Raw genomic sequence first — 25,117 nt, 5'->3', positions numbered from 1 at the left:
CTTTTTTCTTTTTGTGTTTGCTTCAGGTCCTCAGTTTTATAATCTTTTCAAACTATTTGTATAAATTTCAACCTAATTTCTTTATAAATACGTAGAAAAAGCGAGGTAATAGAATTGTATAAATATTTACTGGCATTTAAAATTTTCTTAGAAATATTAGCTGAAATTTCTTAAAGTGTTCATTTGCACTTAAAACAGAAGTTGATAAGAATTCCCATCGGAACCTGTTAACCATATGGACAATTTGTTTCACCTGCTGCCTCTGCTGCTGCTGCTACTGGCCAATAAATGATTATCAAAAGTGATTTTATTAGCATTTGTGCTACTTAATCACAAAAAGTTTTTTGTATTTCGGTGCAAATCACAACGTCATCGATGACTTCTTTCTTATAAATCTATTTTAATCAATTGACTAATCTATGGCTGCACGAGTGCATTGGAATCGATGACGTATTCAAGGTAAACAAAACATTAGTTATCATTTCGCAAGTCAAGAGTTTATTATTCAGCCAGTCGTGAATGCCAAAATCAGTCTGGAAGCAACAGTCGTGGTGTGTGGAAGCCCTCCTCTCTTTTAGTTTTGGACACGCCAATCCAACACCAATTCCTCGCGTTGGGTAGTCGTACCCTTGCGCAGTTTACAACTGCAGATGAAACAAGTGATCGGTTCGTTTTGTTCATCGTTCAGTGTCACAGTGACGTCAGCTGTTATTTCGGGAAACGATGGCTCGACATAGAAGTTGAATTTATATGTTACATCCTCGTTCTTATCGATGGGACAAATGGCGCCGTACATTAGATTCGAGCAGACATCGGATACCTCTTCGGGCAGTTCATAAGGAAGATTCATGCCAAATACCTTAGCTGTGGTTTTGGCAGTTATGTTCCTCATGTCATTCTTATCTAAAATTATTGAAAACTAAATCAAAAACTCTACAAAAAAGGACAATCAATGTGAATAACTTACTGCCCAAAAAGTGTACCTCCATGACAGCGCTGCTGCCCTTGTAGACAACACACGGCGGCTCTTCACAGTTCTCCACACGCACACTCAATGGAAAGGGTTTATCTTTGCCTGGAATTGAAAGAAAATAAGGATTAAGCCAAAGGATTTGAAACTTGGAAATTATATAAAAAAAAGGTCAGAATGCATCAGGGAAATTACAGCAATTTTGTTAAAAATTCCATTGTATCTTTTAGAAGACAAAAGCCGCAAAATATGCAATGAAATTTTTTAAGTAGTCGAAATGAAAAGCTTTTCTATAACAGACTTCAAAATGTATTGAAATTGACTCTTTTAACTAAAATATAACACTTGGCACAACGTAAATTATTAAAGAAGTGATTTTTATTATCATTTTTAATTGCAAATATGTATATCATTAGAAAAATTTTTACGTATAATCCATTTTTAAGGGAACAGTTTCTAGTGATCGAATTTTGAGTGTTTCCTAATTTATTGCCTAAAGTTCTAATATACAAATACATACCGAATCAAGGGGAATTTATAAATGCTTCTTTTGGATATAAAACTGTTATATATGAATTCTAGAATCAACATTTTCAACAAAATGCTTTGCTTACATAGTACATGTCCTTCGAAAAGAATTATTTAGATTGTCACTTGTTGTCATTAGAATTCTCCCTATCCAAAGCATATATTAAATTATGTTCATCAATCCTTTGAACGATTCTATTACTTGTTCTTTAATCTTCCCTGATTTTTTCAATTCACAGTTGTTCATTAAAAAAATTCTTGTCTTTTTTTTAAAGGCATAAAAAAAAAAGGAAAAAACTAAAAGTATTTGATAAGGACTTATCAACACAGTATTTTACCACACTTGTCTAATATCAAATGTGTATGTACATATTTAATTTCCTCACAGGTGATTGTTACCAATTCACAAAACTTATAAATAACAGAAGCTCTATGTATCGCGATCAGATTAATGACACTGCACATAAACATGTCGAGGTTTAAAGTCGATTGAATGAATCACAAATCATATTTCTAATTTTGTTGGGGTATGATTAGTAGTCAAGCCGTACAATCAAATCAAAGGTTCCTTGTAATTTCGTTTAAATAAATCGCAATTTTAAATGCAACTTACATTCTTGCACCGTGGTGGCATTTATGGTCGACAGACCAACGATTATCAAGAGCACAAATTCTAGCCGCAACATTTTTTTGTATTTATTATGAAATTTCAGTTTGATTTGCTTCTTTGTTATCTCAACTGTCCACTTGGTGCTGTCAAACGCACTTTAATACTGTGAATGAAACTATTCCCAAATGTGAGGAAGTTTAAATAGCCAACGGTTTTGGCGTCTTGGCTATGATAATTTTTGACCAGACGATGAGCAATTTTTTTTTTTTGTGTGGGGTTTATCAATCCATCGGCTTTTTGATACTAATGGAGTAAAGGCAGGTGTTTGGCCTTACAAATGAAAACAATGCGGTTTGCAGGTGTTGGGACTTCGTCAGTAGAGTAAATATAACAGAATCCAATCAGTATATAACGTAAAATTTAATTGATAAGCCTAGCGTTGGAGAAACCAGTCGACTAAGCAGCTGAGCAGCAACAAAGTTGGGGATTGTCACTGATTAAAGTGCCGGTATACAGGGTATCTCCTTTATAAGAAATTATCTATCCTAAACTTATATAAAAAATATGTTCATCAATCTCAGAACAATCCAATTAGTTGTACTTCAATCTTTGTTTAAAAGGTAGACTTATTTAATTATGCAATGCCTAAAATGTCGGTGAGTTTTTCAGTTCACATTTTTTCATTAGAAAAACTCTTCTTTTTTTTTAAAATCATAAAAACTTTGTGTTTTTTACTTCATATTTGTTTTCATTGCCGGGCAATTTCGAAAGTTTTTTACATGTAGATAGAGGCCTATGTAGATGTTTTCAATTTACATGTGGGACCATATTTGTTTCTTATTAGCAAACTTTCAAATGCTGAGCGCGAAAATAAAGCTTAAATAAATTAGTATTTTTGTTGCCATTGATTTTTTTAATTCTTTTGAATTTTAAAGATTTATGCATTTTGACGACGCTGTTTTGATTCCCAACCAATATCAAGAATAATATCTTTTAATTTTATTCAATTACATTTTATTAAACATTGAAAATAGACATTTATTTTTTGAAGTGTTCCTCTATTTTAGACGCCTAATGGAATCTCAAATGTTTTCTTTTTTAGGTATTCCTGTATTTTAGACAATTAATGGCTTCTCTCTCTTTTTTAAGTATTCCTCTATTTAAGACAATTATTGGAATCTCAAATGATGATTTCTTTTTTTAGTATTCCTCTATTTTAGACAAATAATGGCTTCTCTCTCTTATTTAAGTATTCCTCTATTTTAGACAATTAACGGAATCTTAAATGATGATTTCTTTTTTAAGTATTCAGAGGAATAAAATAGAGATTTTAGACAATTAAAGGAATCTGAAATGAGATTTCTTTTTTAAGTTTTCCTCTATTTTAGACAATTAAAGGAATCTTAAATGATGATTTCTTTTTTAAGTATTCCTCTATTTTAGACAATGATTGGAATCTCAAATAATGATATCCTTTTTAAGTATTCCTCTATTTTAGACAATTAATGGCATCTCTCTCTTTTTTTAGTATTCCTCTATTTTAGACAATTAAAGGAATCTCAAATGATAATTTCTTTTTTAAGTATTCCTCTATTTTAGACAAATAATGGCTTCTCTCTCTTATTTAAGTATTCCTCTATTTTAGACAATTAACGGAATCTTAAATGATGATTTCTTTTTTTAGTATTCCTCTATTTTAGACAAATAATGGCTTCTCTCTCTTATTTAAGTATTCCTCTATTTTAGACAATTATTGGAATCTCAAATAATGATATCCTTTTTAAGTATTCCTCTATTTTAGACAATTAATGGCATCTCTCTCTTTTTTTAGTATTCCTCTATTTTAGACAATTAACGGAATCTCAAATGATGATTTCTTTTTTAAGTATTCCGATATATTAGCAATCATTGGAATCTCAAATGATGATTTCTTTTTTAGGTATTCCTCTATTTTGGACAATTAATGGCATTTCTCTCTTATTTAAGTATTCCTCTATTTTAGACAATTAACGGAATCTCAAATGATGATTTCTTTTTTAAGTATTCCTCTATTTTAGACAATTAATGGAATCTCAAATGATGATTTCTTTTTTAAGTATTCTTCTATTTTAGACAATTAATGGCATCTCTCTCTTTTTTAAGTATTCCTCTATTTTAGACAATTAATGGAATCTCAAATGATGATTTCTTTTTTAAGTGTTCCTCTATTTTAGACAATTGTGGGAATCTCAAATGATGATTTCTTTTTTAAGTATTCCTCTAGTTTAGACAATTAATGGCATCTCTCTCTCTTTTTTAAGTATTCCTCTATTTTAGACAATTAATGGAATCTCAAATGACTTCTTGTAAAGGTATATAGAATATAGTTCTTTTTTAATTTGACCCGATTCACGTGATATCTATGTAATTTAATATATCGATTCATTTATTTATTGTTATTATTCCATTGATGAATGAATAAACTATTGAGCTTACAGGATCTTTCAATGGTAAAGTTTAGCAATGTTACTTTTTAAAATAGATAATTTAAAGCAAGTGAGAAATATGATCAAATGACTGTCAATTTCGAGATATCTTTGAATTTCCATTAAGAGGTTAAAGAATAGGTTCCTTAATGTATAGAATTAAAATTTTAGCTCCTACAAAAATATATTTATAATTTATATTGTATAGTCTGGGATTGTGATTTTGAAACTTAACAGCGCTTTTAGCAAATTTTTTACCACAGTTAGTAGGATTTATGATAATTTTCATAATCGTTTGAATTATAATTAACTATAACGAATATAAATAAATATTCTTAGGATAAATGGTAAAAATTTGGATATTTGTTAGAATTTCGTTTACAAAACTGTCCGAAATATACAAAAATAGTTTATATCTGTAGAATTCATCCTCTAACATTTATCTTTGAGTAGACATACATACATATATTATTGTTTGTTGAATTAAGTATATATTTTTTTAGGATTAAATGTGGTTTCATTTTTCAAACACTTTTCCCTCTATACCTCACAGCACACAATTATCCTTTGGTTTATAAATTCTTTGATTTTATCAGCACAATCTCTTCTCTCATTCATACATTGCTAATTTTCAATTTAGTTAAGCAAACCCTTTCGTCGTAGATTAACAATCGAGTCGGCTATAACACAAGCCGATTTCTTGACGTAGCCACCACTGAGCAACATGATAATTGGTATATTCAATGCACGAAATGTGCTAAACACAAGGCGATCTCTTTCCATAACTCCGCCCGGTGTGATGGCCAAATTGCCCAACGGATCGCCGTCGAGTATATCGGTGCCTGCATTGTAGATCACCACATTCGGTTTAAACTCAGCAACTGCCGTTTTTAGGCATTGGGCCAATTTCTTCAAGTAGAAAGAGTCCTCGGTACGCGGACGTAGCTCTACAGCGCATCGTATGGTGGTTTTGGCCTCATGATCCTTTGGGTAGATGGATGCATTGTACATGTCCAGAATGTAAACAGCGGCCACATTGTGAAAATCACGTTCATGTCCATTACCCTGATGAGCATCCAGGTCCACAATCATAATGCGTTGCACACGAAACGGTTCCAACTCAAAGAGTCGAACGACCAGCATGGATATATCGGCATAAGGGCAGAAACCGCCACCCTTCGAGGTGCAACAATGATGAAATCCACCTCCCAAATTGATAGACCATCCGTATTCCAAGGCCAACTTGCCGGCCAAAATGGAGCCGGCAGTTTGGAAACGCATCGGACGCAAGTAGCACGATTGGACATATGTATTGGGTACGAAACTTAGCAGTGGGACCTCAGCAATTGATGCCACATTCATGCTGCACTCCAGCGATGTTAAATATTTTCGAGTATGTATGCGGCGCAATTGCTCTTTGGTAACCTCTTTTGGTTCATAGAAGTCACCGTTTCCCAATAGGAGTTCTGCGCATAGTCTCTACGAATGGCAAAAAGAGTTATTTTTGGCCATAAGCCATGGGCGATGTAAGTGGGAGTTACAATATAAAAGTAGTTTGAAGTAAAAAGTGGGCGTATGTACCTTATGTATATGTTTTCCTTTGGCTGCATCAAAGGGATGCAACTTTTCAAGGCCAGCAAAGCGGACCGCATACTTTTTGGAGTAAACAATTGGCAATTTGCTGCTACCAACATCTTCTCGTCTTAACCAGACCACCTCATCAAGCTTCCTATCCTCCTGATACACTTTTTCTGATAGTGGTTTCATCATTCTTCACAATTTTTGTTTAATATGAATTTAAGCAAATTTATATGTCTTGCACTCAGCACCAGTTGATTCTCAAGTGAGCTCGAAAAATGCATTGCTACCCCTTTAAGTATGCAATAAAGTTAGCAAGCCGAGGGTTGATGCAGCTCGATAAAAAGTTGCACGATACGAAACAGTATGACCATTGCAATTCAAAAAAAGTTCTTTGGCGGTTTCAATAACTGGCAATCGAAATTATGTCGTGCTTGTTGTTATTCTTTTATTAAGGTCTTAATTTTGTCATAGAAATTCCACTCGTTTATCACTCAATTATGCACTGGTGAGAGGTTCGACAAATATGGTATCATTTCTGCCCACTCTGGTATTAAAAATACACATATTTAGTCCTAGAAAAGTATATGAAAGAAATCTAGATTCATAAGTCCTTAACTTTTCTATGCAGGGTAAATTCTGTACTTATTTAAACTCAACATGTTAAAAAATTGGGATTTATCAATAAGACTAACTCTGAAAAGACAAACTCCGGTAATTTATTTTTAATTTATCAAATGGAAAACCCGATTTATAGTACCTACCTTAAAACTAGTTCATTAATTAAAGGGATTTTTATTGCTGGACCATTTAATTGAAAGCTGGAAGCCATGAAATTCGCGATACTGAAGCAACACAGATACATTTCATACGTAACTAATTATATATTAAACGTCTCTTTAAAAGGGGAAGCATTAGGGTTTATTCACACAAGGAGCGAGTACATTGAACCTCAAAGAAGAAGACGTAAAACGTGGGTCTAACGTATCGTGCAAGATTGAGTTAAGAGATTAAGATTAAAAAGGGCAACACTTAAAATTCAGTCAGACGAAATCGAAAACTGTTCTCACTGATGTAAATATATTTTTTAAAAACTTGTGATCAACTGTTCTCTGTTGAATACCAAACTAATCAGTGAATTAGAAGACACTTTTCAAGATAAAATTTTTAAAATCGATTTGTTTTTTTCCTCTTTTTATTTTTTTATAGTTTCTGCAATGCTCTATAATAGACAGGTCGTCCATTTGTATCCTGTATGTCACGATAGTTATTGATCAAAGGACGACTGCGCGAGTCCTTGAGAGTCCAGAGTTTCGCTATCTGCCGCTCGGGAAAATCAAGTATGTCACTAAAGACAGTCCAAGTCACAGATTCAGCGCAATCGGGTGTCGTTAGAGAGCCTTGAAAGGTATGATCAATTAATTTATAACTGCTTAAACATTTTAATGACATTCATTTTACCATTGTAGGTATAAAATTCGCCAGTGACGACATCCCCCAACAGTTGGCCAACATTCAATTGCCCCGAAATGGTCACATTTGAATTGTATTCAACAATGCGTGGCACTTGATTGAAGATCTTATTGAGTCCATAGAGCTGCGAATTGGGACGTGACCGGGGAACAGCACGGAACATTACACCCAATACGGCTAAACCATCCGGCTGTTGGGTGGCCTCACCCATGGATTCATAACGTCTGTTCTTATGCACAATATGCATCTCGACATCGTAACGCACAAAATTAATGGCATGTTCTGAACCCTTGCTCGACCTAGATCCCCAATGGAAATGAACACTTTGAACCTCGAAGTCTCCGGGCAGCAGGCCGCCATTGATATAAGGACGTTGACCTCCTCGGGTCAATGGTAAGACCATGTTGGCTAAAGACTTAAAGTTCAGTTAAGAGTTTTGGTTGAGGAAAAGCCTTTTCACCTGTATGTCCATTGTTTGTGAGGACCAACGGAGTTCGCAGAGATTGATTATAATTGTTGAAACGTATGCGGGGAATGGAACTCAGCGTGGACTGTTGAATTGACCAAAGATCAAGTTATTAAGAAATCTTTTCGGGAATATTAACTCACATCACTGAATATGAGATCAATGGGCGATTGCCTCTGTCCAGTGTCACAGGTGCCAGTCCAATCAGCTCCTTGATGATCGTAATTATAATCACCAGCTGCATCTTCGTCGGCTCGATCTTGTCTTATGGCAGTTAAATAGTCAGCTGGGATCTCTGCTTGATATTCATGAAATATAATTTATACTATATATGTATATTCCTATGGGAAAACTCACCAATCAGGGCCGACGAGCAGCTGAGTATAGCCAATGGCCACCAAAACCTTAAAACAAACATCTTTTGCAACTAAGAACTCTTCTTTATATTTGACTCTTCTGTTTTCTGTTTGCTCCCGTTGAAGTTTCCAACTCGACTGTGACTTGTCTCGAGCCAAGCAGGACCATTTATACCTACCAGTCCAATAAAAATAACACAAAAAAATTATTAAAAAACGCAAGAAAAAAAAAAGAAAAAACAGAGCGACAACGACTTTTTCTAATGACTTTCCTAGAAGCTGATAAGCGAAGCCCTCCGTTGCAGTCCCTGTCCCCGTTCCCTCCTGCTTGCACCGCCCAGCCCTGTCTTAGGCCTATTGCTAAATTTACATAGAGATTGAAGCGCTGTTAGAGTTGCAAAACCAGCTCGACAATTAACTTTTGCAAAGGCCGCCTCATCCACACATGTGATTTTTCTTTCCGTTGCCAATAATTAAAGCCTGTTGCACAGGTTGAACGATCCAATAAATAAGTATATCATCTAGGACTTGAAGATTTTATATCGAATGAGGAGATGAGCTAAATAATCCAAAGACTTATGGCACAATATTTTAAAAGTTAGAAGGGCAGGCAATTGACTCGAGACTGGGATGAAACTCCTTTACCATTACAATGTTGCGGATTTATACTAAGATGGCCATATGATCTCAAAGGCTATCAATGATTTTCACTCAGATTGTAAATATTCAACTAACAGATTTCTTTGGAACTCTATAAACGTTTATTAAATCTGCTGACTGTGCTTTGTTGTTCCTATCAAACTCTCTTGAAATGTTTACTCAAACAATAAGTGGACACTATCACTTTAATATATACATATCTAAGGTTTAACGTACAGTGCTGGCCACACATTTAACAATTTTTATGCTATCGTACATAAACGTTGATTTTTTAGATTTCCGTGAATTTTAATGAAAACATTTTGGACAAACTTGTTGTTTACAGTACTGTATTTCTTAAAGCCCAAACTCAAGTAGATTAAATTTTCACTAGAATGAGGAAGTGACTGGAACCGAAACAAAAGCAATTAGAGCTAATCTCCAATTTGATCCAGTAAACAGAATATAGTAAACAAAGGTGGTTTACTATGGTCAAGAGATGAAAGTAGCCTTGAAGTGGTAAACGGTTCTCTTAGTCAATGTCACCTAAGAAATTTGATCGTCTGTAGGTTTAGGCCTGAGCCTCTGCCAATATATTCATCTTTCTCCTACCTGCTTTTGTAAAGTTTATTATATTAAATTCATCACACTTTACAGCAAACACTTTGAACACTATTCGAACACTATTTGAAAAAGTTTTGAGTAATTACTTAATATTACAATCTTTGTGTATTTTTCTTTGTTTATAGATGCATATAATCTGGATAGTGGAAGTTCCCTTTGTGTGTCATAAAAAGATTATATCGTAACGTGACAAATTGTTAATTTTATGGTGTTCAAATGATATTTACGTTTTCAGATTTCTTCTCATAATAAATTGCGCGTTTCACGCTTTAAATTAAAGAGTTATTAATTATTATTAATTTATAAAAAGGCTGGAATCCTTTTTTAATATCAATATTTTCAATATTTAATTGAATTCTTTGAAAATAAGCATACATAAATAGTTAAAATTTAAAATAAATATAATTATTTTAATTATTATATTTGGCTTTAGCTTTGTTCACTTGCCCATTGTACCATCAATGGTGGTTCGATAGAAAACACTACGTCCATTTAGTGGTTGTGTCGAACGATAATTGTTAATTAAGCTATGACCACTAGAGTCTCGGATGCGCCATAATTTTGCCACATGACCAAAAGGTATGGGCAAAACTTGAGAAAACACCGTCCATGTAACAGCCTCATTGCAATCTGGAGTGGTCAGTGATCCCTTGTAGGTGAAGAAGTTACGTGTATCCAAATCACCCAATAATTGACCAACGCTTATGGAGCCAGAAATTTCTGATTCGGATTTGTACTTAACGACATTTGACATTTCAGCAAAGACCTTATTGAGTCCAGGATAAATGCGATCGGGATTCTGTGTAATAAAAGATTAAAATATAAATATAAACAACTCCAATTGGTTAGAAAATATTGCTCATACTAACCCTGACAATTTTAAACATTATTCCCAAGACAGCAATACCATCGTCATGTTTGACAGCCTCTTTCAAATCATCGTAACGAACATTTCGATGTACAATATGCATTTCAACATCGAATCGCCTCTCACTGATTGAATGTTCAGATCCGCGTGACTTCGGGGATCCCCAATGGAAGTGAAAACCCTCTGCCTGATAGCGTCCTTTAAGTAAGCCTCCCATAATGTAGGGTTTATTACCATTCTGTGTCTCTGGTATGTCCATATGAACTAGTTTTAAAACAATAATATCAATAAACCTTATTCTTTGAGTATTGATTGACTATGAAACTTACCTGAATGCCCATTGTTTTCCAATATCAATGGTTCTTTTAGCCTTACATCATAATTTTTAAATACAATTCGCGGTAAGGGAACTGTGTACGCCTGCGCATAGAAAGCATGACATAAAAAGGGGTTAAGTAACTTGTAAATTGGAAATATCAATGCTAAATTATTGTAATTTTGTGAAAAGTGAGTTTGAAAAGTGCCTAAATTAGGGCAATTCGGAAGTAATTTATACATCATACTCATTTATCAAATTAACTGCCAATGACTGCAACTGAAGATTATTTCAAAATCATAGCGTGAAGTTGCTAGACAACAAATGAATGAAAGATGCACGTGGCGTCGTCTACCTTATCGAAGGGGTAATTGTGAGAAATTCTTTCACTCACATTACAGTAGGTACACTTACATATACATTCACAACTTTACATACAAAGCAGATGTACAAATAGTTAAGTCAATTATCAGTTCAACGACTTTGCCATACCATCTATTTAATAAAGGTTTATCATGGTCCCCAAGACTCTTTTTGTTAACTCTTTAAGCCGGATAAACAAACGACTTTTTCTCCTTTGGTACTAAGAGATATTTTACAATTTTAATAAAACTTTAAGATGCATTTCAATTTTATTACTGCGATCTAAGGATATGTTGTTCCTCAATACAAATGTGGCTATAATTTCTATGCTATCAAGCTGTAAAGCATTATCTTTATAATTAATTTAGCTTTTTTTCAAATCTAAAGATTAAACTATATAGAATTTGTGATCGTTGATTTAAAAACTGTTTAATTGTTAATTTTTTCTTTAAAGAAATGTCAAATACTAAAATACCAAAAAATTCAGTCTTTAAAGAGAGACACCAAACGATATCATTATTTAATCAAGATCAACTTATTATATATTTATGTAGGGGAGAGGGCCCAGTTATGACCCGGGTTTTGAAAAACCTCGAAATTTTTTCTTCAGTTCGGGAAAATGAAAAATTAAGAAGTTTAACATTTAAATATTAACCAAACGCAACTTTTTTCCAAAGAATGTATGTTTATTTGAGTTACTCAAAAAATTTTGGAACAGATTTAATTTGGATAACTTTTTTTAACTTTATGTTATGACTCAACTTAAGAAATTCACTGAAAATAAGAAAATATGAAAGGAATGTCACTCGAATTGTTGTGATTTAATGGTTTACTTATTTTGAAGGGCTTCAAAGCCAAAAACAATGAAAAAACCCAAAAGAAAATGGCCATAAATGAGAACGATTTTAAGCCCTCGTCGTCCATGTCACTTTCGCAGTTTTTGCAAGCGAAATAACTTGCTTGCATATTAGCGCACTTCGAATGAACATTCCCGATCGAGATCTTCCAGAATATTTTGGTATTTTGAAAAAAATGGAAAAAAACTTTTTTCGCACGATTTTCAACACGATGTTTGGTACGCGTATATACAATACGATTATTAACGTTGGGGTCTGTCCAAAAACTGCAGAACGTCTAACAAACATGATTTACAGGGCTCAAACTGTCATTCAATACCGCATTTCAAAAATATTTGAGAATGTCACAACTGGGCCTGAGTCCCCTACATGCTTTTAAAACTTATTTTGCGCATTGAAGTAACCAAAAAGAATTGAAAATCATTAAACTTAACAATTTTAGCTTTTGGTTTTGTAAACAAAATTTTATGTCTCTCTTTGTAATTGACGATCTTTTAGAATACTAAAATAGGTTGTCTCGAAATCGAGAGACCGACCAAGCTATATCATGTTCACGATTATATGAAAACATTAACACATTTTATAGTTATTAATATACCTTACCACTTGTTGCTCATAATGGGAATAAACCCATTTAAAGGTAAAACTAAATACAACTTCATATAGTTAAACTCAAGAAAATGTTAACGTGAAATTTTATCATTACATGAAATTATTGAGAAATATTTCAAGTCATTTGTTTGTTCTTGAACAGAAATTAAATAATAACAATTAACCAACTAACGTGAGCTAAGATCTATTGCACTTTCACTTATTTCAAAACATTATAAATTTTAGTTCAGATCATTTCCGATTTATTATTATAGCTTACTTTGTCATAGGCCAATTGTATAGGAGATTGCTGGACACCCGATTGACAAGTGCCGCCCCAATTTGTGCCATGGTATTCATAATTCCAATGTGTCACTTTATGATCAGCATCTGTAAGATTTTTATACACAATTCATTAATCGATTCAGCTAACAACATATTTTCACTTTCTTTCACGCACTAAGCAGCTGATAAATCCTCTTATAAAATTTATAAAAAAAAGACCATGACCAATCACTCCAAATTGGTCTGAAGACACAAATTAGTGTGGGGATTTTTTATGGATGATTAATTATTGGCCCTAAAAAAAAAGGCAGAGCCAACATCTCTGATCTTATGTGTGTGTGTGTGTGTGCTCTGAGTAATTCCAATTCGCACAAAATTATGTATAAAAATATTGAGATATATGTATTTTGCCATTTAACAATTACAATACCATTCGATGTATGCTGATAGGCGAGCGGTAGTAATAGAAAAAGTCTGTGAAAAACACTGGATTGCATTATGCCGGTTTGTCTGAATTGTGATTGTTGTAATTCTAATTCTGATTGCGATTTCAATTGTATTCCGATGCACACTGACAATTATTTTGCATAATTTGTTGTTGTTAGTTTGTTTGTTTTTTTTTTCTATGAGATATATGTATGTGTATAACGGTGGCCTCTGTGGCCGACGCACAACTGAACTGAAACGGTTCAGAAAGCGCCACATAACTTTTATAGTTGAAGTTATACGTTATGTGTAGGAGCAGAGCGGTTAGCAGACAAACCGCCAACCGCTGTCTTGGCTTATGGTTGGCAATTGGAAGGGAAATGGAAACGGAATCGAAACGAATCTTAAGATGTGGGGTGTATGTGGCAAGGCAAGGAAAACGTCAAACAGTAGCAATAATGTGGCAGTTTAATTGCCACTTCAGTTGAGTTATATTTTCGAAATGGAATGATGAATGATCGATCAATTGATTTGAAATTTCGAACGTAACATTCAGAATTGCGGAAATATCGTCAAATACTGTACATAGCAACATGCCATTAAACTTATCTTTCTCTTCAACTTGATTTATGTAAAAGTTATAGGTGCAAGACACCAACAACAACTACAAATACATATGGAACCTAACATAATTGAGTAACACATGTAGATAGAGGTAAAATGTTTAAGGGAATTCCCAACAATATTCCAAAACTTCAATTTTTACTTTTTGCCACATTTTTTAATGAATTCCACTCGTTAAGAATATTTTGTAAGTATTTTAAGCTATGTTGAAAGTTTATGAAATCTTTTGAAATATACATATGCAAATGTTCGTATGCAAGTAGATTTTAAACGTACTTTTAATATAAACTTCTGACCCTTTTCCATATCAATATCCCACAAATATTTATATCCTACACATACAATTAAAAAAATATTTAAAATTGTAGCTCTATTAGAGATTTTGCTTAATTATTCTATTAAACAGTTACTATGTTTGGCCATAAAGTATATAATTAACAGCATCTTTAGACGAATTTAAATCATTTCCATTTCTGCCATATAATTTTTTATTTAGTCACTGAAAAAAAATCACGTCACAACGAATATTGTAGGCACTTTACGAGAAAACATTTATAAACTCTTTTATATAAAGCAAAATATTCAAATATCTTCAGTAGTTCAATATCAAGAAGCTAACATTTAATTTTTATTTCTGTTATTAAAAAATATGGGAAAATCAAAAAATTATGCTATTTTTCTGGGCGACGTACTAAGACGTTTTTTAACAGTTTTTTTTACTTTAGTTTAAATTTTAATATGTTAATTATACACATAAGGCAAATTCCACTTAATTTTGAAGAAAACTGATAAGATCCCCTCTTAAAGTCTTGTGTTTAAACTAAAAGTCATGTCTAAATCATAGACAAACTAAATGCAGATAATATTTAACATTCTCCCTAATAAAAATCGGTTAAATTCGTTAATGAATGACAAACACTTTGACAAATTTGTAATACCCTCTCCGAGGGTAACAAAAAACTCTTCAAATTCTTCACTAACCGAGAGCATTAAAAAATTTGATGATATAATTTAAAATATGTAGACAAAAATCGCAACTGGATTTGGCAAATATGTAAATTGGCCAAATTGGAATGTTATACAAGTTTTGTAAAGCAAATAAAACCAAATAAAAAATGAAAAGAAATAGTAACAGATACTAATTTAAAACAAGGGCAAAATTTGGGCAGAGCTTGTGGAACGGTGACGTTAATATTCTTGTGAATTAATTATAAGAATGGCCCACTTAGTCATGGGGTAGACCAAAAGGTGAGTAAGTCTATGCTGATTGTAAATTTTGGTTTGTAGATTATGTTTTTCCTTTTTTTTTTTAGTCACAATTCATTGATTTCAGTTGCTTCTCATTGGTAAACTGGTTTCTTACAACACCTTTGCTGTGCCATAATTGCTTCTTTTGATAACCGTAGTATAATTATTTAACTTCCGACATTAAATCGGCACAATCGTCATAACAATGCCAAATCATAATGGGAGCAGTAACGAGCGTTTTCTATTAATTTTTTCCATTACTTTTCAATTAAAATAGTTTCACTTTTCAATAGTTTTGCTACTGATAGTTTGGCGAAAAAAATTAAATTCTTCAATTTTCGAAAGTTGTCCACGAGATTGAGAGCTGGGATAAATATCAAATATATTGTATTTTGCAATCCAGTCACAATAAACTTAAAATATACATACACGCGCTTATAATTAAGTATGCACTTATATAATATAACTTTAACAGTTTTAGGTTGAAATTAAAAGAGCACACGGTTTGCAACTTGAACACAGAAGCAGAAATAGTCATTTTGTAAGAGCTCTGTGATAAGATAGATGGATATGTTTATTGGGTCAGAAATCGCCCACAGTATGAGAGACAAACTCGAACTGTCGATCGATGCTATTGTTCTCTAATTCGATTGTTTCGTCAATGAAATGCATTTCGACATGCTCGCGAAATGCTTTAAACGATATCTGGCTGGAATATAGCTTGCCGCACATGGGGCATGTCTTTTCCATGGCATCGGCCTGGATTTTCTCCTGTATGATATTAAGGCGCGGAGGTGTTGGCCCATGACCCTGATCATGTCCATTGTGGGTAGCATCGATCTGCTCTTTGTCATACTGCTTTAATTCGTTGTTGAGGCTCTCATCTGTTTCGAGGCTCTTATCGGCCATTTCCGGTTTATGGGCAGCCTTTTGGGCGCATTCAGGACAGGGCTGCAACGCTAGATAAGATAACCAAAGACAAAGAAATCGCATAACTGACTAATAGTTTCTGATAAGCGGTCAAGGTTCTCTTACCAATGCGACTTTCTAGCAGTGTTAGGACCGATGTAAGTTCCTGTTGCTGTTTCATGGCCTCGCGACGCAAATCCTGCAAGCCGTCCATGCAACGTTTGGCATCCAAATTGGCATCTGAATCTGTCGATATTCCTCCGGTCTCATGCATTGGCACCTGCAGGCCATAAGGATAGCCCAAGTCTGTGTCATTGGCTCCAAAGTCATCAAGGGCGATTTCCTCAAGACTCATTTCATCCGAGATCATCTTCTGACGCAAGTGCGGATTTGGCGAGTGCTGTGTGAATGTCTTTGAACGAATAAGGTTTTGATTGGCACGCAAGTCAGTGGTCGACTCATCGTCGGTTTTGGATGCAGTCTGTGCCTGAGATGCTTCTAGCTGTTGATCCTTAGAAATCTGTGAAAGACGTGACCACAATCGACGATTCTCATTGGACACCATGTTGATTTGTTCCTCTAATTGCTCCTTCTGTCGTTGCAATTCCGATACTTGCGACCGCAAAGTCAAGCTGTCACCTGAGTCCGATTGCATATTTGTGCCTTCACGGAGACGCAGGTTCTCCTCCTCCATTTTGCTGACCCGCTGTTGCAATTGTATACAACGCTCTTTCATGGTCTGCAAAGCCACTTGGAGAGCATAATTCATCTTGTCACTGGCGCTGGCTGAGTTAGTAGGTGCCATAATGATTGGTAGACAATTTCCTGAAACGCCTTGGCATTTAATAAATATAAATTTCTCAATAATTTCCGCCAGATAACTGTGTTTTTGTGACGTTTGGTGAACAAATCGAAAAGCAAAAACAAAAAAAAACCATTTATTCCATCCCTGGTACATACAGATGTGCAAAAGATTTTACGCCCAAATAACACGCCATTAGCTTTAATCAGACAAGTTAAAAGTAAATTTATTTAAAATCCACTATTTTTGGTAAGTTTCATTAATTGTGGATGTTAACCTACTAATTTAATTCTTTATACAATTTGACTGTTTGAATTGCATTGAGCTTGTGATGTGAGTTTGATTAGAAATTAAAATATATTACGAATGTAGTAGTGTCATATGGTGGTAAGTATCGATTACAATAAAACTCTGTGTTTAGAACGGTCACACTAAATTTACGACTCACAAAGGCTTAGAAACAAATAAATTAAATGGGAGGCTCTAGCTATGATGGTAATCCGAGTTATATCCTGATTTCGACATTTCAATTCAGTTACAACTCTGCCTTAACCTCTTCCTATTTTTGATTAGTGCTGCGAAAGCAGGCCCGCACACTCGAAAATGAAATCGATCTGAAACTTGTGGCATTTAGCAAGATTGGAGCTGGTGGCATTAGCAACAGCATAACAGCTGACACATCACCATTGTTGGGAGAACATGTCTTCGAATCCCTGTCGGAGGAGATTGAGCAAATGCTGGAAAAGGTAGAAGGAAGTTTATTAACCAACCCTAAACAGATTCTTTACTTTGTGTGACTCACTTTGGCTACTTGTCTTTTACAGTTATCATCGCTAAACGAATCCATGTCTGACCTGCCCGCAACAGGTGCAGCCGCCATGCACACTCTGCAGCGTCACAGGGAAATACTGCAGGGCTATCGACAGGAGTTCAATAAGATTTGCGCTAATCACACTACGCGTATCGAGCGGGAGGAACTGCTACGTGGTTCGGGCTTGGCCACCACCAGTACCGGTAGTCCATCGATTTCGGGACTAAGTCGTCGGGAAATGTATATGAAGGAGAGCGGCCACTTGGGCAGTGCCAGCCACATGATCAACGATCAGATCAACATTGCCATCGAGACGCGAGAAAATCTGCATGCCCAGCGGCATGCCTTCAAGCGAATGCAGACACGCTTCAATGACATATCGAATCGTTTTCCCTTAATATCCAGGTAAGTCTACAAAGTATCTCAGTGTGCAATGAAATGGTAACTAATTTCTGGTTTCTTGCAGTCTTATTCAACGTATTAATATCAAAAAACGCCGGGATTCCCTTATTTTGGGAGCCGTTATAGGGTTCTGTGTCATTTTGTTACTGCTATATGCTTTTAACTAACGTTTCCAATTCCGCCAAAAAGGGCACTCCAAAGATGAACTTGACTCAACTTCTAATATCCGCAGTTTCCGTATATTTCTCTCCGTTTCATGGTATTTGTGTATAATTAAATTGTGATAGAAATAAAATTTAATATTTAGGTAATCATTCACATATAATTGGGCACTGAATTTGATTTCCACACTAAAAAGTCGACAATTTCAATCAAATTAGTTTATAAATAAGTACCAGCACTTTTAAAGTAAGCAATGGAAGTCTCTAGTTAATTAGGGTAATGACTTTTCAAGTGGGAAATCTAATCTACATCAATCTGAGAGGGTATAAAATTGAAAAGAACTTTAGAATTGCAGTGGCAATCAGAATTCAATTGCTAATTGTCTGTCAAGTAAAACGTTGAAAGAAACATAGCAAATAGTCAACAGATTATCTATTATTATCTAAAAAATTGCTATAGTCAAACTATATAATTTATTTCATTTAAATTATTTAATGCACCAATTTGATTATCCAATTAATAAACAAGCTCTATTCGTTTCTGTGGATTAATTATATATTAAGGTTGTTTAAAATCCAGAATATTTTAGCCGATAGGCATTTTCTCTAATAACGATTTGAAAAGTTTACAATAATTTAAAATAAAAACTTTTTAAAATTCTCTAGGAAAAAAAGCTAGAAATGTTTATTTAGCTTTTTTACGCTCAGATGACCTGGTAACACTAATTGTGTTAATCCAGCCCTTCGAAAATAACAGCTGTTTCAACGATGTGATAACAATTTTGGAACAATTATTTTTTTGTAACTCGTAAACACGCTTATTTCCATTTCAATTAAAGTGTACATTTTCTGTATAAAAGAAACAGCATTTAATAAACATTAACGATGTCCATGCTGCCCAATTCTGGGGAGCAGCCCAAAGAAATTACTCCCCCGCGGATGTTTGATAATGCCGAGCTTGATAAAATGGCTCTGAAATTTGTGGGCAATTTTCAAAGATACCGTGAAAATATAGTTATACCCAAAACCAATGGTCCTGTCAAGATAAAGACCAACGAGGAGAAAATGATAGAAACGGCTGTTGAGAGTTGTGGATTTAAGTGTGCCATGGCCTGTGTTATGGGTAAGGACGAAGCAAAGCTTAGATTTCATGATTTTTATTTATGATTTTCCCCTTGTAGGATATGGCCTGGGAGCTGCTTTGGGTTTGTTCAGTGCCTCCGTTAATCCTAATATGGCTGATCCATTTGCCAATGAAAAGAAACAAACGGCTCGTGAGGTTTTCCGTGAGATGCGTGCCACAACGCATTCCTATGCCAAGAATTTTGCATTAATTGGCGCTGTGTTCTCTATTGTTGAGTGTACCATAGAGAGCGTAAGTGACTGAAAAAGAGTGTAAAGATTACCCAGTTAAATAATACAACGCCTCTTCATTTTTCCCACAGAAACGCGGAGTCACCGATTGGCGAAATGGCACATATGCAGGTGGCATAACAGGTGGTTTGATTGGCCTCCGGGCTGGCATTAAAGCTGGCATCATCGGCGGCTTAGGTTTTGCAGCTTTCTCCACGGCTATTGATTATTATATGCACCATAGATAGGCATAGTTGTTAATTGCATAAATGTTTGTTCTTTTAAATGACGAAATTTTGGTTTTAATTCACTTTAATGTTACCGCATCGCAGGAAGTACTGGTAGGTACATGTATATACTTAAATATTTAACGATCTTGCCACGAACGGCGTTTCCGTTGCAGTTGCAAGTTGCATTTGGAAGAACCAGCTGCCCTCCATTAATATTAAGTCTGCTCGACAATAGCATAAACAAGATAAATGTGTGTGTGTGTGTGTGCTTGAGGTCTCTCTTTCTCTCTCTCTCTCTCTGTCTTGGTTTCAAATTCGGCCAACGACCGACCGGTTTCTTTTGGCGGACGAGGGCTGTGTGTGTCCAGCATTGTGGGAACGGGAATCGATATCCAGCCACAAACAAATTTCCAGTTTCAGTTCATTTTGAGCAACAGGCAGAGGCAGGTAACACGTTCGTTTGCAAAGTTCGCATTGTTCTCTCACTTATTTTGGTTTCAATTTCAATGCGCGTTGATTTAAGACGAGGATGTTGAGGATGAGCATCGATTGTGGCAGCTGCAAACAGTGCTGCAACACGGCAAACGGGTTTCATTTGCAAGTTGAAAAGGCAAAAACCGAGACGAGACCGAGACCAAGTCGCGACTGTTTTATGTTTTGTTTGTGCTGTTTCTTATGAAAAGTTCATCTAAGAAATTAGTGAAATACACTACGAAAAAAAGAAGTTAGTTATCACGAACATACAATGCTAGTGAAATTTCAATTTATCACGTATACGTCAAAGACGTTTACTCACGTATACCCATCATAAATGTATGCCAAATCGAGCTGAACTTCTGCAAGACAAAATCGTAAAAGAGACTGTCTATTCAATCTTAGAATATATATATCTACGTATTTCTTTTCAGTTTGTTGTTGTGAGTGCACGTACTTTATGCAATGGCTTAAACAAGTGAAACGGCTTTGTGTTACCCACTACCAATTTGTGTTAGGTCTAGAAAATTAAAAAGAAAACTGGGTAGAGCGATCTTGTGTCAGTGTTTTCAAACAGTCAGTGTCAAGTTTGATATTAAGTTACTTAGATGCAGATCAAGATCTAGAAAGTCTCAATATACTCTTCCTATAAGTGTGCTGGGTACATAACGCAAGATCCATGACTCACTAAAACACATATATTTGTACAGTGTTTCTATAACTCGGTCTGTACGCCTGTCTGGCTGGCTATCCGAGACTGGGGCCATTTGTCTCGCCACAGTGTTTATGCAACCAATTTCCATAGTGCCACAAGCATTTGTGTTTTGTTTGTTTTTATTTATTTTTGCGGTACAATGTGGCGAACAGCTCAATTTGATCTTTAAAAGTTCAATGGAACCCAATGACACTTGCCCGTCTTGTAATTGCCATCTGTTTCTAATTGGAAGAGACTCTTTCCCTATTAATTTTATTCCATTTGAGTCAACTGGAAATGTGAATGGAAATGAGAACGAATTGCCTTGCGACATGACACAATTTATTATCTTATCTGGAGTCAAAAATCATCATTTCTATACGAATGTACATACATATATAGTGTCTTTGTTGTTGCTGTTGTCGTGAGGCAGCTGCACTTTAGTCACCGCCGTGTCTCAGTGTGGTTCCAAAGTATTAAAGAAACATCAACGCTGCCGCCGCCGCCGATGCCGCCACGGCCTTGCGGGTAAAGAGATAGAACCAGCAGCCGCCGAATGGTAAATGACTCAAATGGAATTCACTTTTACTTAGAAAGAAAAAGACATATTCTACGACGTTCCCAGAAATAAAGAGCAGAGAGCAGTCTTTGTTTGTATACCCAGTAACGAAGAAGCTTCAAAAAGGCATATTAAGTTTAAAGTATAGTAAAAGCCGACACCTTATGGAATATATTTTGATTTAGACCAAGATCTTGAAGTTGTAACAACTTCTAAGTCATTACGTTAGTTTTAATCCTATTAGAATCTTTTTTATTAGCGTAAAGGGTGAGTAATTACATCTCAATTCAATTTTTTTTGGAATAAGCTTAGAGTTTAGCTGTTTTGATATTCTTAGCATACTTTAGGGAATAGCTGAATCAAGTTAAGTTAATAATAATTAATTATTACTTTGAACTCCTTCAACGTTGCGAAGAATGGATTCAATATCTATTTTAAAAATATTAGTTGCAATATATTTTCACCATATAGACGACTTTATGGGAATCGAACAAGAATACAAAATATGTTTACGTTTGCCTTGGTTCAAGTGAGTATAGAATAGGCATACCAAATGATAGGACAGCAGGACTTTGATGCCAATTTCAAGAACATTATGAGTTCTACACTAAATATCTCTTTTAGAAGTTGGTAAAGGGTATTTCAAAGCCCACTACCATAACTGTTTTGTCAGACTCTCTTTCGCTCTCTCAGTGATCGCCTATCAGTATCTCTCCGTCTCGTATCTAATCAAAACAAATACATATAATGCCAACGAACGGGCTCTTGTAGTCAGTTGTCGGCTTGATTCATTAATTTAGTTCTATTTTCCACAAGCTCTTCGGATCGGTTTGTTGCATTTACTTGGTTCGCTCGTGAAAAATTGCTAAAAACAAAACGGAAACTCTTGTAATTTTTGTTTGCAGATCTTTGGAAAAATCTTCAACGAAATCTTAAATTATAAACGACATACGTATATAGAAATGAAGCACACCTTTTTGCTGTTGGTAAGTAAAAAAACTAAAAAACAAAAAGAGTGTAGGTATGCGACAAAATTTATTATCTTATCTTGTACATTCTAGTTCCCTACGTTTCGGGGTCAGAGATATGTATGTAGTTAAAGGGGGGAAGAAAAATAATATATGAAAGTATCAGTTTTCGTTATAATAATTTACCAATATGTAGAGACTTTAAAGTGTGGCCTAGGCACGTAAACTCAAATGCAAGTGTTTTCAAAGACTATAGAAATAATATTCTCACCAGGTGTTTTTAAGGTTTAATATTTTTGGTATACTGACTCATATCCATATTGTTGTTTATTCACCAAAACAGTCATCATTAATCTTCTTACCTTGCACAAAGGTTCAATCAAATTTCGTAACTGCCGTAAACCACTTTAAAATCGATCGATGGCATCGACCTATATATAAAGAATACGCATTTGCAAATCGGTCAATAAATTCATAATAAACAAAGAATGTTGGGTTAGTTTTCATATGTTTCCCTTACACTTTAATGGTTAAAGATATTTTTTGAAATACTATAAAGTTCTCCTTTTATTAGTCACTAATCTTGGCTTTTCTTTTGCAGCTTCTCAGTGGCATAGCGTTGCTGCTTCGGTTCCAGGTCTATGCCCAGCATGAGGATATACCATACCAGCCTGTGGCGAATATATGCGAAACATGCGTCTGCCTCAGCACCCAGGATAGTAGTAAACGCATTCATCAAACTCTGAACTGTGCCATGAAGAATTTCGAACACATTCTGGCACGTTGGCCCACAGAGTTTGGTACCCAATCCACAGGAGTGGAGATAGTTGCCTCCTACTCGGGCAATCGTATACGTCTCTTGCAGCAATTGCCAGCCACAAATGCAACATTGACTTTGTCGTGTCGCCACTGCGGCATGCAACAGTTGCAGGCGCCACTATTCATGGATGTGCCCAATGTGGAGGGTCTTTATCTCAGCTGGAATGAGATTTCAGACGAGGCACTGAAACCTGATCTGTTTCGTGGTCCCTTCAAGGCTACCAAATATGAGCCTATCGCTCTGAAAGATTTGGATCTTAGCCATAATCGTATTGCCCGTTTGGATCGTAAGCTATTCGAGCACACACCACAACTGACCAAGCTTGCTTTGGCCTATAATCGTCTCAATGTCTTGGATGCGGCCACCACAGCCTCAATTGCTGCTGTGACCACTTTGCAGCGTTTGGATTTATCTCACAATGAGATGACAACGCTGCCAACTGAACTGTTTGGAACTCTTAGCAATTTGCGTTTCTTGGATGTGTCTGGAAATTTATTTGCACAGGTTCCAAGTGGCATTCAGCTGTTGGGTAAATCGCTGATACAATTGAATCTAGCGGACAATGCTTTTGTCGTTTTCAATGCACAAAATTTTCCAAAATTGGAGGCATTGCGTCGTCTCAATATCAGTGACAATCGTTCTCTGCGTGTCTTAGATCGAGGATCTTTGAGATTGCCCGCTCTGGAGCAATTGGATTGCTCTCATAATCCCAAACTTGAGCGTATAGAGCTCGATGACTTGGTGGAAAGTCGCAATCTGACCCAACTGGATCTCTCTCAGAATGCATTGACCACTCTCACCCTGAATGCGAGTAGCAGCAATGCAACCTGGTCACGACTTCGCAGCTTCGCCATTGCTGGTAATCCCTGGTTTTGCAATTGTGATCTCTTCCAGGCTTTGGACCTGGCCGATAGACCACACATTCAACAGTCATCGGATGTGGCACGCTGCGATACGCCCTATATCCTGGCTGGTGCACAACTTTCTAATTTGACGGCCGATTACATTTGCAATATGGTTATACCGAAGAAATATCGAGCAGTCGATGAGGAACCGCCACGTTTCCTGCGTCGCCGCTATATAATCCTTACTGCCATCATTGCCAGCTTTGTTGTGGTCCTCGGTTTGATCATTGGCTTCATTGTGGTGTGTGTGAGGCGTCGCCTAAAGGGCAGTGACTATGGAGTCCAGCCCATACGCTACACCAGTGTAAGGGGCAGCAACCTATCAGCATTCTCACAGCTCCAACCGGCTTCGGTTACCAGCAAATTCCAAAATCCATCCAATGCTGCTGTCACCGGGGCGGCGAATGCTTGAGCCATCAGTAAAACAGATAGAGAGAGAGAAAGAGTAATACAGTGTATTAATTTTTGAGCCAAAGATGTCCACGAATTGTTCCACCCACTGCAAAGAGGCATGTGAGTGCTTAACCTGTACATATGTATATGTAATTAAAATGTGAGACCGATCCTACCGATTTGATCCCATTTTACTTTTAGTGTTTAGAGCTTGCCATCCGATGTTTCGTATTGTACTTAAGTTCCGATTAACTAGCATGTAATCAATACTTAAAATAAATAACAATTTTATACAAACTTTTGACAAAGTCGAATAATTGGACTACTAATAATTCAAAGAGTAAGTTCT

The 25,117-nt window shown here is 35.5% G+C and overlaps 6 protein-coding genes and 2 long non-coding RNA genes across 12 annotated transcripts; 3 read left to right on the top strand and 5 right to left on the bottom strand.

Annotated features, from left to right (window-relative positions):
- Positions 1-475: 475 nt before the first annotated feature.
- Positions 476-2,298, bottom strand: LOC6648221 (mite group 2 allergen Lep d 2). The gene is made up of 3 exons (XM_002070683.4): positions 2,112-2,298; positions 968-1,075; positions 476-903 (listed from the first exon to the last, which is right to left on the bottom strand). Exons 1-3 carry the CDS (start codon positions 2,182-2,184, stop codon positions 575-577), a joined length of 510 nt encoding a protein of 169 aa, XP_002070719.1. The 5' UTR covers positions 2,185-2,298; the 3' UTR covers positions 476-574.
- On the top strand, positions 1,068-10,129 carry LOC111519183. 2 transcript variants are annotated; one of them, XR_002724269.2, is made up of 4 exons: positions 1,068-1,141; positions 7,361-7,559; positions 7,621-8,017; positions 9,835-10,129. It is a non-coding gene; the product is annotated as an uncharacterized LOC111519183 (long non-coding RNA). The 2 variants fall into 2 exon arrangements; XR_006955377.1 differs by having other exon boundaries at positions 7,621-9,705.
- Positions 3,155-6,359, bottom strand: LOC6648222 (histone deacetylase 11). The gene is made up of 2 exons (XM_002070684.4): positions 6,155-6,359; positions 3,155-6,052 (listed from the first exon to the last, which is right to left on the bottom strand). The coding sequence occupies exons 1-2, from the start codon at positions 6,341-6,343 to the stop codon at positions 5,210-5,212; spliced, it is 1,032 nt and encodes a 343-aa protein (XP_002070720.2). The 5' UTR covers positions 6,344-6,359; the 3' UTR covers positions 3,155-5,209.
- LOC6648224 (carbonic anhydrase 2) lies at positions 10,090-15,825 on the bottom strand. 2 transcript variants are annotated; one of them, XM_047013484.1, is made up of 5 exons: positions 13,420-13,501; positions 12,985-13,094; positions 10,907-10,997; positions 10,579-10,841; positions 10,090-10,508 (listed from the first exon to the last, which is right to left on the bottom strand). In XM_047013484.1, the coding sequence occupies exons 1-5, from the start codon at positions 13,484-13,486 to the stop codon at positions 10,149-10,151; spliced, it is 891 nt and encodes a 296-aa protein (XP_046869440.1). In that variant the 5' UTR covers positions 13,487-13,501; the 3' UTR covers positions 10,090-10,148. The 2 variants fall into 2 exon arrangements, with proteins under 2 accessions (XP_046869440.1, XP_023034045.2); XM_023178277.2 differs by lacking the exon at positions 13,420-13,501 and adding an exon at positions 15,717-15,825 and having other exon boundaries at positions 10,095-10,508.
- An 11-nt stretch (positions 15,826-15,836) lies between these two features.
- On the bottom strand, positions 15,837-17,121 carry LOC6647497 (protein spindle-F). The gene is made up of 2 exons (XM_002070687.4): positions 16,323-17,121; positions 15,837-16,246 (listed from the first exon to the last, which is right to left on the bottom strand). Exons 1-2 carry the CDS (start codon positions 16,999-17,001, stop codon positions 15,870-15,872), a joined length of 1,056 nt encoding a protein of 351 aa, XP_002070723.3. The 5' UTR covers positions 17,002-17,121; the 3' UTR covers positions 15,837-15,869.
- Positions 17,122-17,413: 292 nt separating this feature from the next.
- LOC6647498 (Golgi SNAP receptor complex member 1) lies at positions 17,414-18,536 on the top strand. Its single transcript, XM_002070688.4, has 4 exons — positions 17,414-17,493; positions 17,572-17,744; positions 17,823-18,214; positions 18,276-18,536. The coding sequence occupies exons 1-4, from the start codon at positions 17,472-17,474 to the stop codon at positions 18,376-18,378; spliced, it is 690 nt and encodes a 229-aa protein (XP_002070724.1). The 5' UTR covers positions 17,414-17,471; the 3' UTR covers positions 18,379-18,536.
- Positions 18,537-19,132: 596 nt separating this feature from the next.
- On the bottom strand, positions 19,133-21,847 carry LOC124462104. 3 transcript variants are annotated; one of them, XR_006955378.1, is made up of 2 exons: positions 20,850-21,847; positions 19,133-20,791 (listed from the first exon to the last, which is right to left on the bottom strand). It is a non-coding gene; the product is annotated as an uncharacterized LOC124462104 (long non-coding RNA). The 3 variants fall into 3 exon arrangements; XR_006955379.1 differs by having other exon boundaries at positions 19,133-20,788; XR_006955380.1 differs by having other exon boundaries at positions 20,887-21,847.
- A 605-nt stretch (positions 21,848-22,452) lies between these two features.
- LOC6647500 (slit homolog 1 protein) lies at positions 22,453-25,065 on the top strand. Its single transcript, XM_002070690.4, has 2 exons — positions 22,453-22,668; positions 23,252-25,065. The coding sequence occupies exons 1-2, from the start codon at positions 22,645-22,647 to the stop codon at positions 24,785-24,787; spliced, it is 1,560 nt and encodes a 519-aa protein (XP_002070726.1). The 5' UTR covers positions 22,453-22,644; the 3' UTR covers positions 24,788-25,065.
- The last annotated feature ends 52 nt before the right edge of the window (positions 25,066-25,117 follow it).

Source organism: Drosophila willistoni, chromosome 3R (assembly GCF_018902025.1).
Source record: "Drosophila willistoni isolate 14030-0811.24 chromosome 3R, UCI_dwil_1.1, whole genome shotgun sequence".
NCBI lineage: Eukaryota > Metazoa > Arthropoda > Insecta > Diptera > Drosophilidae > Drosophila > Drosophila willistoni.
The sequence above is the reverse complement of the archived record's forward strand: the minus strand, read 5'-3'. Positions and strand labels throughout refer to the sequence as shown.

What these genes read in the sequence shown, in the direction of transcription:
- LOC6648221 (XM_002070683.4), bottom strand. Translation starts at nt 2,184, where the DNA reads ATGTTGCGGCTAGAATTTGTGCTCTTGATAATCGTTGGTCTGTCGACC. An exon ending in TGCCACCACGGTGCAAGAAT is followed by an intron (nt 1,076 to 2,111) that starts GTAAGTTGCATT and finishes TTTCAATTCCAG; the next exon opens with GCAAAGATAAACCCTTTCCA. An exon ending in GGAGGTACACTTTTTGGGCA is followed by an intron (nt 904 to 967) that starts GTAAGTTATTCA and finishes CAATAATTTTAG; the next exon opens with ATAAGAATGACATGAGGAAC.
- LOC6648222 (XM_002070684.4), bottom strand. Translation starts at nt 6,343, where the DNA reads ATGATGAAACCACTATCAGAAAAAGTGTATCAGGAGGATAGGAAGCTT. An exon ending in AAGGAAAACATATACATAAG is followed by an intron (nt 6,053 to 6,154) that starts GTACATACGCCC and finishes TGCCATTCGTAG; the next exon opens with AGACTATGCGCAGAACTCCT.
- LOC6648224 (XM_023178277.2), bottom strand. Translation starts at nt 15,825, where the DNA reads ATGACTATTTCTGCTTCTGTGTTCAAGTTGCAAACCGTGTGCTCTTTT. An exon ending in ATACTTAATTATAAGCGCGT is followed by an intron (nt 13,095 to 15,716) that starts GTATGTATATTT and finishes AAAATCTTACAG; the next exon opens with ATGCTGATCATAAAGTGACA. An exon ending in GGAAAACAATGGGCATTCAG is followed by an intron (nt 10,842 to 10,906) that starts GTAAGTTTCATA and finishes TTTTAAAACTAG; the next exon opens with TTCATATGGACATACCAGAG.
- LOC6647497 (XM_002070687.4), bottom strand. Translation starts at nt 17,001, where the DNA reads ATGGCACCTACTAACTCAGCCAGCGCCAGTGACAAGATGAATTATGCT. An exon ending in ACTGCTAGAAAGTCGCATTG is followed by an intron (nt 16,247 to 16,322) that starts GTAAGAGAACCT and finishes TATCTTATCTAG; the next exon opens with CGTTGCAGCCCTGTCCTGAA.
- LOC6647498 (XM_002070688.4), top strand. Translation starts at nt 17,472, where the DNA reads ATGGGAGGCTCTAGCTATGATG. An exon ending in TTGAGCAAATGCTGGAAAAG is followed by an intron (nt 17,745 to 17,822) that starts GTAGAAGGAAGT and finishes TGTCTTTTACAG; the next exon opens with TTATCATCGCTAAACGAATC. An exon ending in CGTTTTCCCTTAATATCCAG is followed by an intron (nt 18,215 to 18,275) that starts GTAAGTCTACAA and finishes GGTTTCTTGCAG; the next exon opens with TCTTATTCAACGTATTAATA.
- LOC6647500 (XM_002070690.4), top strand. Translation starts at nt 22,645, where the DNA reads ATGAAGCACACCTTTTTGCTGTTG. An exon ending in AGCACACCTTTTTGCTGTTG is followed by an intron (nt 22,669 to 23,251) that starts GTAAGTAAAAAA and finishes TTTCTTTTGCAG; the next exon opens with CTTCTCAGTGGCATAGCGTT.